Source organism: Hippoglossus hippoglossus, chromosome 17 (assembly GCF_009819705.1).
Source record: "Hippoglossus hippoglossus isolate fHipHip1 chromosome 17, fHipHip1.pri, whole genome shotgun sequence".
Classification (NCBI taxonomy): Eukaryota; Metazoa; Chordata; class Actinopteri; order Pleuronectiformes; family Pleuronectidae; genus Hippoglossus; species Hippoglossus hippoglossus.
Genome location: NC_047167.1, coordinates 13132419 through 13148116, shown reverse-complemented (window position 1 = coordinate 13148116; position 15698 = coordinate 13132419). Strand labels below are relative to the sequence as shown.

At 41.3% G+C, this 15698-nt stretch overlaps 1 protein-coding gene across 4 annotated transcripts; it reads left to right on the top strand.

The window, feature by feature from the left end:
- Nucleotides 1-47: 47 nt before the first annotated feature.
- Nucleotides 48-15406, top strand: rc3h1b (ring finger and CCCH-type domains 1b). Of its 4 annotated transcripts, none has more exons than XM_034613047.1 (20): nucleotides 48-191; nucleotides 1427-1855; nucleotides 2984-3104; nucleotides 3717-3956; nucleotides 4096-4271; nucleotides 5357-5557; nucleotides 5749-5881; nucleotides 6131-6249; nucleotides 6350-6462; nucleotides 6608-6853; nucleotides 7438-7649; nucleotides 7797-8206; nucleotides 8421-8579; nucleotides 8739-8894; nucleotides 9270-9492; nucleotides 10023-10116; nucleotides 10239-10335; nucleotides 10824-11042; nucleotides 11279-11379; nucleotides 11496-11652. In XM_034613047.1, exons 2-20 carry the CDS (start codon nucleotides 1625-1627, stop codon nucleotides 11650-11652), a joined length of 3408 nt encoding a protein of 1135 aa, XP_034468938.1. In that variant the 5' UTR covers nucleotides 48-191; nucleotides 1427-1624. The 4 variants fall into 4 exon arrangements, with proteins under 4 accessions (XP_034468938.1, XP_034468942.1, XP_034468939.1 ...); XM_034613051.1 differs by lacking the exon at nucleotides 48-191 and having other exon boundaries at nucleotides 1625-1855; nucleotides 11496-11525; nucleotides 11556-15406; XM_034613048.1 differs by lacking the exon at nucleotides 48-191 and having other exon boundaries at nucleotides 1625-1855; nucleotides 11496-15406.
- The last annotated feature ends 292 nt before the right edge of the window (nucleotides 15407-15698 follow it).

Genomic DNA, 15698 nt, shown 5'->3' with positions numbered 1-15698 from the left:
CACTCACACACACAGACTCGCGCGCGCACACGCACTTTGCCCAGCTAGCTGTAACCGGCTAGCGACTCTGTTGTCGAGTTGACACCCTCCCCAAACCTCGGCAGCAGCCAAGCTGCACAGTCGACATGGCAAGAAAATATCGCAGCGGTTTTGTGAAAAAGGATGAAAATCTTCCAAGTCCTTTGGAATGAGTGAGTAGCATCGCCAGTGTGGATGTGATTTTACCGGAGGAAACTAAACATTAGAGGCCGCGTGTTGGCTTTTACTCACGTTAATGACGCATAGCTATGGTTAGTTGATGCTAGCACGGCAGTCGGCTAGCTAACAAGCTAACCGCTGCTACAGGGAGGAGTACGGGATCTCCGCTAGCCTGTTAGCTTTCTGTGCTCAGTCCCGAGGTGTATTTGTGTCCGCTGCTTCTCACAAAGGGACCAAAACACCACATTTCTACCAGTGTTTAATTAGCACAGCGCGGAAATGAATGTACCCGGGGGAAATACACACGTTTTCCTGACAGCTGTGTTGCTCGGTAGTTTCGGGTACTAGCGTTACATAATCTCCCCGTAGCGAGTCAAGCGGCTCCGCTTTCCAGTGTCAGTGTTTCACGTCAGGCTAGGGTTTCCTCGACCAACACACGGAACTGGAGCTACTGTTCTAAGCGGTGTCGTGAATTCACAACCTCAGCTGCATTAAGACTAATGAATAAGTCACCACCAAACAATAGTATTGTATTAATCAGACGACGTTTGCTCGCTAGCCAGCCTAGCGAACTAGCCACCCATAGCCTAGCTCGCTAAAAGTAAGCTAACGTTATCAACTACATGCTAGCCAAGCTCACATCTGCTAAATCGTTGATGCTTGTTCAATCAGACGATATTACGGCTACTGTTACGTTAGCAAACCAGTTGGCTCAAATAGGTGAAGTATTTATAGTTTCGTGATGGCTTAATGTTAAACCAACGCTAGTAGCAAACGATAGCTTCTTATCACGTTAGCGCTGAGGGACCTGGTTGTTAGCCTCTTCAGGACCCTTTGTCCATAGTCATAGTGGATCCCAGCTCTTGCGAGTAGGCCACACATCAGTTGTTTTGATTCTTCTCCGTCGCTTGTTTCATCCGTGCATTTTTAGAAACATGTGTCGTGTCACCTCCGGTTTCTCTTTTTTAATTTACTTTGTGTTGCGACTGACCGAATATTCAAAGCCAAATAAACTTTGGATTATGAGTGTTTTTTTTTTTATGTAGTTAAGTATCAGCAGTTCCACGAGAAACCTCGGTGCCATCCCATTGCCCCATAGACAAAGCCAGTTTACTGCTGGGAAACTGGTTCTAAAGCTGCATTTTGACTCGCTTGCCAATCTGTTTAAAACTGGTGAATGTTGATTGCACAATTTTAATTAATGCTCTCTTCTTTTTTTTCTCCACAGTATTCATCACGCAATGTGATCCAAAAACCACAATGTGTGAGGACATTTAAGAACGATTGAGTTCGGAAGAAAAAATCTTGATTCCAGTGGAATCTTCCATATATATATATACATATATATTATTATTATTATATTTTTTTCCTCTGTGTAAAAGCTTACTTATATTTACACACTCACTTGCCCCATCAACATACAACCATGCCAGTGCAAGCACCACAATGGACGGAGTTCCTGCTGTGCCCGATCTGCACACAGACATTTGAGGAGACTGTTCGTCGGCCCATCAGCTTGGGTTGTGGACACACTGTCTGCAAGATGTGCCTGAACAAGTTGCACCGTAAGGCCTGTCCCTTTGACCAGACAGCCATCAGCACAGACATCGAGCAGCTGCCTGTCAACACAGCCCTGTTGCAACTGGTTGGAGGCCAGGTAAGTCATGTGCTTCTGTGTATTAGTACACGTGTTTATGACAGATCTCGGTTGAAAACATCTCCGCAGAGACTTTGTTGATGCAAACTCATCATTAAGGATAATAACTCATGGGCGTGTTTGTGTAATGGAATACATTTAAGATACCATCCCTATCTTGACGATATGATGGTCTCAGTAGTAGCTGTGTATGGATTATATTTGAGTGTTGCACAATGGCTTTTAACATGATGTGCACATAGCTTGTAAATTCCTTCTGTAACTTGCACTATTGAGCAATGACTTAAAATCTGTTGATTTCCTGCTTGTAGTTAGTAAAGCTATATGGTTTTTAAGTCAGTGTGTGACCAACGAGGTGAGGCTCAGCTACTGGTGTGTCGTTGACCAAGTTTCCCGGCATTCACCACATAATAATGGATACACTTAGTGTAGTGTGTCAGATATAGTCGTGTCTTGTTTATTTTTGCTAATACATGTTAGTAGCTTACAATGTCCAATCAAGTTATGCTCTGATGAAAATAGGACTTGTAATGACTCTATCACCGTTTAAAGTCTGTTGTCATTCATGAAAATAACCTCAATTATCATACGGCAGACCTCAGAGCTACAGTTTCATCTCTGTATTAAGGTATTAAGTTAAATGATCTAAAATGTGGTACTTGTTTTCATAGTTTCATTGGATGCCTGCTGGTTAATTGAATTGGAAATTGCAAAGCATAAAAAAATGACTTCCTACTACTAAGTGTGAAATAATATGATGTGAAATTCCTTCATCTGTGCTTTTTTTTTGCATTGTTAACCAGGATAGGTGCATTTGTACAAGCATGGACAATATTCAGAGAATGGAACATTAGCTTTCAGTATAATATAATGGTTCTTATAATGTCAATCAGATTTTCTGGCTCTGAGTGTAATGTATATATGGTCCAGGGAAAATAAATATTTTACTGTAGTATTGTGTCATTACAGAAAAATCACAGAGTAATTACATAATAATATAATGGTCAAGTGTTAAGAAATAGTATCTTAGGCATGTGTAAATGACAGAAGCGGATAAAGCTAACATAAATGTTTTAGCTTTTGCCCATGGTTGTCCTAATGGTTTCCCCCTGCTGTGTTCTGCTGCAGGTTCCTAAGGCTCAACCAGTTGCCTTGATTACCAGTCCAGAGGACTCGCAGCATTATGAGGAGGCCAGGCAGTGTGTGGAGGAGCTGGCCCTTTATCTCAAACCCCTCAGCAACACCAGAGGTATAACTACACAAATACAATTACATGCCGGTTACCAACATAGTGTCTTCTTCCTTCGTGTTATGATCCAACTCTGGAGGTTGTTTTCAACATGGTAAGTCAGCAAGTGCCCAGTAGCCTTGGTGTTCAATTGGTTTCAGACGTGAGAACACTGTTGCCAGGAGACTGTTAATGAACATGGCCTTGTTCCTTTTTCAAAAATGACATGCAAGTTAGTTTTTTCTGTATGTTAATTACATGCTGGAAAAAAGGAAACTGAAGTTACGAAAAAACTTAACAGTGATTTCCACTCTGACCATCATTTTTGAAAACATTGTATTGAGCCAATTGAAAATTTACACGGACGAAGTTGTTAATATGATGTCACACATCTTTAAGTGTACTCTTCTTGTAAACAAGTTTTAACGTGACACTTCTTAAAAACAAAGAAGATATCACTTGATTGGCTTTGTCATTAGTCAGAGGTATAAAAAATAGTATACTATATATATATATATAGTATAATATATTATTCTGCTGTTCATGTAATTTATGACATCATAATGTGAAGGAGGATTGTTTCTGTATTTATTTCCTTGGTTTTACCTGTGGTCCTATCTAATCTCTCACCAGGTGTGGGTCTGAGCAGCACGGCCCAGAGCATCCTGAGTCGACCCATGCAGAGGAAACTGGTAACTCTGGTCCACTGCCAACTGGTGGAAGAGGAGGGCCGTGTCAGAGCCATGAGAGCTGCCCGCTCTCTTGGTGAGCGAACTGTCACCGAACTCATCTTGCAGCACCAGAATCCACAGCAGCTCTCCTCCAACCTGTGGGCCGCTGTCCGTGCACGGGGATGTCAGTTTCTTGGCCCAGGTAAAAGGTTTTCCATAACCTGTCCAGTGAATTGAGCCCAGAAGTATTCCACATGAAGTCAGTGAACACTGGCCTCTGGCTCTTTTTGACAGGCAACAGTAACTCATGATTTTTCTGTTTGTGTTTTTCTTCCCCCCAGCAATGCAAGAGGAAGCTCTGAAGTTGGTTCTTCTTGCTTTAGAGGATGGTTCTGCTCTGTCCAGGAAGGTGTTAGTTCTCTTTGTAGTCCAGAGGCTTGAACCACGCTTCCCACAGGCCTCTAAAACTAGTATAGGGCATGTGGTGCAACTCCTCTACAGGGCCTCCTGCTTCAAGGTATGTCTGCTGCGGAGAACCTGAAGCAATCTCTGTAATTTTCATGAGAAATTGTGTAGGTCATGCATTGCTTCTTCACAATGGACACTCTCGGTCCAATATTAAAGTGACCCTAACTGTCTAGATAACTACTTTTAAATATCATTAATTCAGCAGCATAATGCATCTAAAATAGTGTTAATTTGGTTGTCTGTATTTAAACATGCAGAATTGTTGATGAAATAAGATCAGACTAAAATGTAGTTTGGATTTCTCAAAATGTCATTTTCTTTGACAATTAAGAGGAGACAAGATTATAGCAATCTTTTAAACTATGAGGTCATTGAATGGCAACACTGCCCATTATTCCTCCTGCGTGCCTGAATCATTGTTCGGGAGATTCTGCACACCAGCATACTTAAAACGGTACTAGACAGAGTGTAGAACATGCCACCAGGAGAAACTGAGAAGTGTGTACTGTGAAGTATTCTGCAGCTACACAATGACAAGGAAGAAAACCACAAACCTGAAGAGTCGCCTTAAGGTGCACCACTGATTGGAGATAACTTAACATTAAGATATTAAATAACTCTTTACTATTGAAAGCCATATGAAGCCAACTGCCGAAGGCTGTATTGTAACATGATGTAGCAGCGTCTCACAATAGTGGGACATTTTTACAACAGATGGAGATTTAGTCTCACTGAAAGTCTCCAGTCCAATCAGGTACATTTGATTGTTTTACTTAAGACAAACACTTGTCAGGACGATTTGAGTACGTCACTGATGGCTAAATTTGGTCTATACTGGTAATTACAATGCATAGCACATAATGCAGAAGATTGAATTAAGTCTGTTTTGATTCTTAGTTATTTACTGATTAAAAGTTTCAGTTTGCTTAAGTTTGACAAAAAAATATTTTCCTGGTATTGACTACAAGTACAATATCAATTGCTTTGATGAAAAACAGTAAGGTTTGCTTAATATAACTAAAACTAACATGGACTTTTTATTTCAGAACTAAGACTACAGCTCAATCAAGAAAAACTTGTACAAAACATAAACAAATTAAGTAAAAACTAACGTCTTTGCCTATGGTTACCTAGGTGACCAAACGCGATGAAGATTCATCCCTGATGCAGCTTAAAGAAGAGTTCCGTACTTATGAGGCTCTGCGGCGCGAGCACGACTCTCAGATTGTTCAGATTGCCATGGAGGGAGGGCTGCGGATTGCACCTGACCAGTGGTCCTCTCTGTTATATGGAGATCAGTCTCACAAGTCACACATGCAATCTATTATAGATAAGGTGAGTAAGATAGGTAAATGTGTTTGTTTTTATAGCATGTTTGCTTTCATATACACACTTTTGATTAAAAAAATTGATTATGTGATCAACAATTCTATATAGAAAGGGAGTTTTCTACATAATATATATGAATTCTCACAGCCCTTATCCTACTAAAGCACTTACTCTCCATCGCTCTTCATCTGGCGCAGCTGCAGACACCTGGATCTTTTGCTCAAAGTGTCCAGGAGCTGACGATTGCGCTGCAGAGGACTGGTGACCCAGCCAACCTCAACAGGCTGCGACCCCACCTGGAACTACTGGCCAACATCGACCCCAGTCCTGGTAAGAAACAAGCTGACTTCAGGATTCTTGGTTTAAATTGATAAAATGTTTAATTTAATGCAACTTTTTGCTGCCATGTGCAATTGAGTTCAAATTAAAACACCAAACACCAGGTAGTATCTGGTAATGAGGTCAAGGGCAGTGGTTGGTATCCATTGACATCAGTTTATTTAGGTTTATCTATTTAAGTAGCGTAGTTTGAAATATTCATAGCTATATACGTCCTTATATCATCATTTCTTTCCACAGATGCCCCCCCTCCTACATGGGAGCAGCTCGACAAGGGGTTGGTAGCAGTGAAGACAGTGGTGCATGGCCTGGTGGACTTCATCCAGAACCACAGCAAGAAAGGAGCTGATCCTCAACAGGTCAGTTTTTCCACTTGAACATGAGAATAGCTGTGAAATAAATTGTGATATTTCAAAAACACTTGGTGTTCTCTATTTCATTGATACCGTCTGTTTTTAGCCTCCTCAGCACAGCAAGTACAAGACATACATGTGTCGTGACATGAAGCAGAAAGGAGGCTGTCCCCGTGGAGCCAGCTGCACCTTTGCTCACTCTCAGGAAGAACTGGAGAAGTGAGTGTGACAAATATCAACATAAAGCTTTATTTACATTTAAAATTCTGTTGAACAGTATAGTTTAAACCATTGTCCCCTTTGTCCTGCATCCGAAAACGCAACAGCATCTCTAATAAACTCTACTGTCTCTTACACTTATCAGGTATCGTAAGATGAACAAGCGTCTGGCCACACGCCTCCCGGGCCCAGGAGGGCTCATGCCAGATGATGGCCTCCCTCTTGATGTAGCAGTGACCCGGAAGCCTTCCCCCCTCCCCAATGGCAGCGTTGCACCCTCTTTGCCACAGCTCATCGCTCGCAGCACTGACGCAGTCCCATATGAACTGTTGCGTAAACCCATCAAGATGGATGGCGGGATTCCCAGTGCGCCTGGATCACCACCTGATATGTGAGTATAGTGTTCCATAATCTCCCTGCATTCATTTAACTGGCAGCTGAACAACAGGCCACTGTTCAATATCTGTAAGCACTCAGGCTCACATTTATCAGACCTATGGAAATAACTCCATGCTGGAAAGAACACACTAACGCATACTATAAAATACTTACACATACAGGAATATGATAACAATACCAAAATATTGTTTGTTATTAGCTCATAATAGATAAAAAACTAGAAGAATATATTCCCATGCAAGAATGAAAAATGATAACTCTTAATCACTTCATGTTAAATGATACTCAAAAAGCACACCTATCATATTGCTATCTCATATCAAGAACAATTATGTAAATGTATTATATAACAATGTTATGTAAGGATGTTTTCATATGCATATCATTTCACACCTGCAGATTTTTATTCTATTTGCCTGCTGATGGCACTGTGTTTCTTGTAACTAGTTAAATGGTTAAGGTTATTAAATAGAATTACCTATAAGGTATTAACCAAAGCAGGGTTAAACGCATCCTGAAATGTTTTTCACACCTTGTAATATTTTAGTTATGAGCCTAAATTCATTCTTCCCACAGCATGGACCCTGGGCCCAAACCTTGTATGCCTCTGCCACCTCATGTCATGTCCCATTCAAGGATGCCAGCAGACCACCTTTCTGGGGTGAAGCACATGCCTGTGGTACCTAGAAGTTCTCCAGTATACTCTCAGCAGCAGGTCCCTGAGATGTGCTATGACAGCCGCCCACCACCCTCTGCTTCTCAGTATGACCCCCCGCAGTACCCCACAGGTAAGGGTCAAGTAAACTAAATAATGTATATTGTGCTCCTGTATGTAGGAATAATGAAAACTTGCTGTATTTCTTTTTTATTTTTATTCTTACAGTATTTATAAAAGTCAAAGTGATGTTAATTATCTTCTGCTGTTTATCTCTCAGGGTACCCCTACCAGCAACCACCACAATATGTTCCTCGGGATTACATCCGTAACCCTCCTCCCCCTAGTGAGTCAGGACCCCCTTACCAGGACCCCTACCCTGGCTATGGCCCTCCAGAGCGCCCCTATCAGGCCCCTCACTCTGGCCAAAACTTCTCCTACCCTCACCCTCCACAGTATGATCGTGGTCGCCATGGTCACTACCCTGGTCCACCACCTCCCCCACAGCCTTACCCATCGCAGAGGGATAACCTGATCAGGATGAGTCCTGCCCCTCACGATGTTCCTCCGCCATCAGCTGGACAGGCAGGTTCACTTTACCACCAGGAGCCCACTGCCCGGGATAGATACCCACCAGATGGCTATTATCCACCAGGTGCCCAGGCTCCACCCATGAGGGCTTATGTCAGGGTGAGTAGGATGAGATAGTTTGAGTTCTGAAAGTAGCATGATGATCCAAAGCAATGAAGGCAAATAGTTTAACTGTAAACCTAAGATAACTGTGAGCAGTTCAGCAGCAATAACGGCCTCTCTCTCTCTCTCTCTCTCTCTCTCTCTCTCTCTCTCTCTCTCTCTCTCTCTCTCTCTCTCTCTCTCTCTCTCTCTCTCTCTCTCTCTCTCTCAGGGACCATCATATAGTGGTCAACAGCCAAGCCTGGACTATCTGCACCGACGTCGACAGGAGTTGTTATCCCAGCTGGAGGAAAGGAAGGTCATCTCCCCTCCACCGTTTGCTGCTTCTCCCGCTCTTTCTCATCCCTTCCCCAGCGACTACCCTCCTGAGGTTGGTACACAGTGAATTTCATATGTCTTTAACACTGGTTCATATCGTACACACACTAAGTGCACGTGACATTTTAGTGAATAGTCAAATGAATTGGTCAACTGTGAATGCATGTAAATGTTATTGACAGCCCCTTCTCTCTGAATGTTTTGTCTGCAGTATGGTGAAGAGAACTCCAAAACCATTGGGAAATGCAGAGAGCCTGACTACGCAGGGCAGTACTCTCCCTGGTCTTGTGAAACCATTGGCTCCTACATTGGCACAAAGGATGCCAAACCCAAAGATGTTATGGTTTCTGGTACCATGGAGATAATGGTGAGTTCAGATGGCTAACGTCATAACCAAATCAGTATTTCCCAGGTAGACATATGTGGAAAATGTTCAACTCTTGGGTGCATAGTCATCCTGTTGAGAATGAGTGAGTGTTGAAATGCGGGGCAATAATGTATAGTATCTGACTTAAGGATTGAGGTAGTAATAGTTATAATAGTTATACGGTTTTAGCTTGTTTTGTTGTACCAACTTAAATCAGTCAACGTCAGTGCTTTTGTTCGGCATTACTTTTTGTTTTATTGCAAAACAATGTTCGTTTAACCACAGGGAACTTGTTGTTCGATCTGCCTCTTCCTCAGATTTCCCCATATCATAACCTCTTCTCTCTTTATGAATTTGTCTCCTTGTTTCTATCAGAACGTGGAGGCTAAGGGTCTGAGGGATCCATCGCTAGAGGCTCCTCGGAGGGGTGCAGAAGTCAAGGACGATGACCCCATCATCCCATTTGGTCCTCAGCCCACTGTGTCACGTTTTGGTGCCATCTCCCGCACCACGAAGACGGGCTACCAGACCGTGGGCCCTGTACAGGCTATGGCCTCCACTCCCCAGAACCCGAACTCTAAACATATGACCATGCCAGGTAAGAAAGCATGTGCAAAACGACCTGTTAACCCTGACCATTAAACACAGTCAATCTGTCTGCATCAGAAGGAATGCAATACCTGTATATTATATCTGTAATTTATCTAAGTCGGGTATTTATGCCTCCGTGACATTGGTAAACAGTGTTGCAGCCAAATCCAATACAATTAAAGAAATTAGTGAACCATCTTCAGACGTAAAAAGAAGACAACAGAAAGAAAACATAAAATGCCTCCATACTGCTCGTGTGGTATCATGAGTGTCCTGAAGCCTCGACATTCAAATTCGACTCAAAACGAGGTCATTTACACCAAGTTTTAAGCCTAAATGTCCGCTGTCCGCCGACTATGAACATTCAGGGACCGTCGGAAATGCTAACGTCCACTAGCTTAGCCACTTCTGGTGGACTTTTATCAAACTGGATATCTTTGAATAGTAACCAATTCTGTAATAACTTTAACTGTTACCTAATAACTTAGTTTGTCCTGAAAACCTTTCTGACAACCAGTTTTACCCCCTCGCAAACAGCAGAATACTCGTATGGAAGCCATGGAGGATGGGGTGGAGCTTCTTACCCCTCCCACCAGACTGGCTCCTCCTCTCAGGGACACTTCAGTGAGCGGTGAGGCCTAAATTAGTTTTTTCTTTTCTCATCTTTTTAGTAGTAGTATTTTATTATTTATGTGGTTTTGTGGTCTTGGATGGTCTAAGATGACTGTAGTTACCTGTATGTCACCCTCACAGCATGCCTATGGCAGCCACAGACAGAGAGCAGTTAAAAATCGAGCTGCAGCAGGTCAACCAGCAGATCAACCAACAGACCCAGATGCACAGCATGGAGGTGTGTATGCTCTCTAACTAACAGAACCTGCAAAGGTGTGCGAAATACAGAACTCTGTCCTTTATGATGTTGCCATTTTATAATTAACCTATTTCAATCAATTTCTGTGCAGTCTTGCAATGTAACATCTTAAAAAGTAACATCTTATAACTTTGTAACATGCATCCCAATTTGTTAAGGGACTGATAAATAGGATAAATTTCCTTTTTTTTATATACTTAAATTCATTTAAAAAAGACTTTTGAATTCCAGAGAAAATTACTTGATATTGAATGTATTTGTAGACATGCTATTATTTAACATGATAATTGTGGCCAAGAATAAATGCAGTTAGTGTCATGCAGCTAAGTCAATATCAAATGTGTTTATTGACTCAATATATTACTATATTACTTAATACTAAAATATATATGTTCTGTATTTCTTCTATTGCCAGAAGTTTTCTGATTGCATACTCATTCATTTAATTTCCCGTTTCCCTATCACAGGCTGCCAATAACTCTTTACTGCTGCAGAGGGAGGCCAGTGCATTGGCAGGTCAGTCTGTACAGCCCTGCCAGAGCCAGTCTGCAGCGGCAGCTCAGCAGCAACAGGCCAAGTGGCCAGCAGGGGGAGCAGCTGGATCAGCTATCTCCAGTGAACAGCTAAGCATGGAGCTCCACCAGGTGGAGAGAGAGATCGGCAAAAGGACCCGAGAGATGGCTATGGTAAGGAGAGGGGAAACCGTACAGTCCAACCATGCATGCAGAGGGAAGTTGTTCTAAGGGGAAGTAATTGTATGGATACCCGTCAAATGGATGTTCTGTAATGTCTTATATCTTAATCTTCAGACAATATACATTATACAAATAAATTCTTAAATCACCATGTAGATACTTCAAAGAAGTGCATATACTTGCTACAATAATGGCAACTAAGCATGTTTTGTGTATTTCCAAACCAGGAAAACCAGGTGGCACATGATGTTCAGCAGTACAAGATGAAACCTACAGAGAATGGACAACCAGAGCACAAGACTCTGGAAGAAATCTCCCTGGCTCTTGGGTGAGTGTGCACACACTTGAAAATAAATATGTTTATGGTTCCTGAATATACGTGTATTCCGTGAATTAGCCTAGCGTCTTTCCACTTTTCACTCTGGTCCTTTGTCCCCCTCTCAGCGAGGTGTCGAACGGCTCCAGCAGTCTGCAAGAAAGTGCAGTAGGCGGGTCCATGCTGTCACTGACCAACAAGACGTCGGGTCTGAGCCTGTGCTCGGACCCAGGTTCCACAGGTTCAGAGATGCAGAAGAATGGCGTCGTCCATTCCTGCTCTTAGGCAGTACACATGTACACACACACATACACACACGCACACATGCACACACTCAAAATGCTCGATTGAAAAGCATGCACAGGCACACATACACCCATTCTATTTAGAAGATGAGCAGTATCTGCCGTGATATGAATTTTCTTTCTTTTTGTTCTGTGAATGAGCTTTTTTTTAATGACTTTCCTTGCCTGGAAACCAGGGCATATGATAACATTTCTCGTGTGTTTGTTTTTTCTTTTTTTTGTACTGGGATTTTAGATTAACAAGGCTCGCAATAGATAAACCAGGAAGGGAAAATGGTGGTGATGTTGACAATATTATCGTAACTTCAGACCTATTTCAACACAACAATGTTGTCAAGTATTTGATTGATCCTCCCCACATTAAGATTTTTGTTTAGTTGTCCCAGCATACATGTAAATAAACGGTTAGACGCAGAGGAGAAAAATCAACAAGCACTATCGCATCACATGAACTATGAGGAACTTCTCTTCTCACAGTCTCATGATGTGTGACGGTTTTGTAAAAAACAGCAGATGTGTGTCACCTGGTGCTCACCCCCAGAATCGTAAAAAAAAACGTGGTGGCTCTGATGCAGATGCTCTGAGGAGGGAAAAGCAGTATGACGTTCAACCAGTATTCACCGGAAAATGGAGATGCAAGGTGTTTCTAATTCTCACCTTTGGCCGCAGAAGTATGATATTTTTTTTTATTAGTGCATTTTATGAACACATCATACGTCTGTTTCATACTTGAAGGCAGTATATTCTATATTTAATCAAAGCATTCTGTTTTAAAGATTGCAACAAGTCCTTTTTGATAACAAGCTTTCCACAAGTTTTCTATGAGGGAAATCAACCAGTGCTTCTTTTGGTTATAGTCTGACTTGATGTGTTAGTTACAACACCTTTCTCCTGTTGCTCCGACGGACTGCATTCAGTCTTGGCTGTTTGTGTTATGTAATATTTCACAGCATGCTCAGATAAGTTTTTGTCTTTTTTTGAGGAGAAGGGGTGGAGTACATCTTTCTGCTTCAGGAGTCAGGTGAATGAGTGTAATCTTGACTTTATAACGTCAGGGGTAAATAAATTAAGATTTTTTTTCCCCTCCTCAGAGCATCTCATCTTGCCACACAAAAGGCCTCCCCATTGGGATTATCTTGTCATTTGTTCTCCTAACTTCTATGAAGTTGCCTTCCCTTGTGTCTTTTGTTGAGTTTTGTTATATTTTTTCATGCTTTGCGTTGTTATGATTTTGGTGGGTGAAGCTTTAACTAGTGAAGGCACCAATAGCTCAGCTGGATGAACATCCCTCTCTGTCCTGAATGATCAATTATACTGTTAAAAAATACTGTTGTAGTGTTTTTAGCTGCACAGTACATATAGAATTATGTTTACAGCTGAGGATACTAGATAATAGTCGTTGGTTACTGAGGGGTAAACAAAATGAACCCAACATTTAATTATTGGTATTTTATTAAATATATTTAAGCATCTTTATTGGTTAGCACAATAATCCTGCTCACTTAAACACGTTTGTCTCTTCAAAACTTGCTGTCAACATCACCACCACTCCGAAGATTATTCCTCTTTCCCCATCATGCAAATTGTTTACCGCTGATGCTCAACACAGAGCTCTCTGCCTTCTGTAAACAATGAGCATGACTGATTTTTACAGCTCTGATGAGAGCAAAAGAGCCCTTGTGCTTGAACGGTTGTAAGGATGGAGGAGATGCTCTGGGTCAAGTCGTTCTATTTTTAACGTTGGGCCTCCGGTGCGGTCGGACAAGGGGTACTGAGAAACTGACAAATTCCTGATTACTGATCAGTCATCAATTCAATAAAGACACAAATCACTTTGTGCCCGTCGTCCTCATCTGGTTTGCTTGAGGAGCATCTCTTCCAGTAGCGCATTGATAGCAGCTGTCTGTTTTTGTTTTAGTTTACCAACCACACTTCAAGCCTCTGGTTTTTCTTGCTACATTTATTGTTTAGGTACACAGCTCACTTATACATATGAGTATGTATACGTACATTAATATACTAAAGCACTATTAACGTGCCACCTCTTATTCTACTCGCTCAGCATTTATATTAAATGATCTCTACTTAGAATCAGCAAAAAGTTTTTTTTTTGTTTTGTTTGATTTGTTTTCTGTCCACTGGCTGCCAACACAGACTTTATCCTTTCCCAGACGAAGGACTTCTGTGCGCATTGATGTGTTTTCACTTAATCGTTTGTGTTCAAACAAAGATGTTCTTTATAGACTATGCTTCCAAAGAAGACAAAAATTCTGTAACTTTGGAAAATTTATGGAGAAGTTTTGTGTGTGCTAGATTGTATTGTAGAAAATGTACCCTGACTTACGTTTTTTTCCACCCTTCAAAGTGTGCTGTACTGGGTGATAGTGTTGAGGTATTAGAAAAGTGTTGGGGTTTATTTTCCCACACCCCCCTCCTCCCAACCCCTCAAGGATATTCAGGAAGTCTCTAATGAAAGGTTGGCCTTAAATCCTCTTGTAATGCTCCCCTATCTTTTTTGCTTCAGGAGCATGAGATGACCTCAAAATTTACACTGAATTGGCATTATTCAGAGTCACGTAGATGGACTCTAGCCGGCCCAGCCCCCCTTTTTGTAAACCATAACAAAACACCAACAATGCAAATATCGCAAATCTCTAAAGGTTTGCAAAAAAAGATGTTAAAGTTATTATTTTTTTAAGGAAATGCTGTCGACCTAGCAGGGTTTGTAGTTTTCTTCTTTCTTTTTTCTTCCTGTAATAGTTGAGTGAATTTACCTACCTGCAAGTCTTACAGTCTTGAATGCATCATCTGCCCAGAGGTGTAGTCAAATGCGTGGGAGATACAGGAGTGTCTGAGCGACAGTTACACAATAGTTTTTTTTTTTTCCTTCTTGACAACTATTCTCACAAAATCGACAGCCGAGCTTAATTCCGCTGTCATAAACTTAATATAATGACTCGTAAAAGGAGAGAAATGGGGGTTAGCAATGAATTGGCAACATTTATTGGTGTTAATTCAATATGTTTCTCATTCGCTCTTAAAGTGCAAGTCAACCAAAACTATCACAATGTCGACTCTACCTGATGGGTGAGTGCAGGTCTGAATGAGCCTGAGACACCTTTAGCTTAGCAGAACTGACGTACTTTGACTTATGGGGTGGTTTCGTATATATTAGGTAGAAGAAAAAAAAAAGTTTCATTTCAACCTGCTGTGTTTTTGTCTGTGAGGGGAACTGCTCCCACTCGCCCAAATTTACACCACCAGTTAATCCCTCCACTCCCACCTTTGACCATTGAACTCTGTTACTGCTGTTTGAGGCTCACATTTTATTCCCTGACTTTCTGGGGGAAAATTCGCAAATGGCTTTTTTATATGATTACTCCCTTGTAAAATATCTCTTAAATTAAGGTACAGGTTAGATTTCAGCAAGAAAAAAGAAGTTTTTATATGTATATTATACTCCATTAAGGAATGTCTAGAATTATCTTCCTCCAATGTGGATGTAGCCATTATTACGCCATTTTATGACTTTGTAAGAGAATTCACTGTGTGAAAATTGGTTTGCATTTTTGTATAATACAATCTGCTTTTTTTGTTTGATACAAGAGGGAGGTCAAACTGGAAGTTTGAAGAGAAAAAAAATGAACCTGTGAAATTGAGAAAACAAGTGTAACTTATGTACAACAGTGATTCTAAGCTGAGGGGGAAAGATTAAATGATATTGCTAACTCTGAGTGTTTGTGTCATGGTTTTATTTTGACAGAGTCCCAGTTAAAAAGCAGCTTTACTCAAGCTGAGAAATGTTCTGATCCGCAGTGGTTAAGTTCACAAAAGTTACTCAGTCACTTAACTCTCTTTCAATAATTCACATCAAGAACTTTGTCGGTTTCTTCTTGACCTCAGTAACCGCTGTTGACTCAATGTCTGCTTACTTGTTTGTCAGAATTTGACACATTTAAGGAAGAGCATTCAAACATTTTCACTCTTTGTGCAAAGCCAAGCTAACCAACGGCTGCCATTCGCTTT

Excerpts from the sequence above, each read along its gene's own strand:
- rc3h1b (XM_034613048.1), top strand. The coding sequence starts at position 1,625 with ATGCCAGTGCAAGCACCACAATGGACGGAGTTCCTGCTGTGCCCGATC. Across the intron at positions 3,105-3,716 it reads ACCCCTCAGCAACACCAGAG|GTGTGGGTCTGAGCAGCACG; the intron begins GTATAACTACAC and ends ATCTCTCACCAG. Across the intron at positions 6,463-6,607 it reads TCTCAGGAAGAACTGGAGAA|GTATCGTAAGATGAACAAGC; the intron begins GTGAGTGTGACA and ends TACACTTATCAG.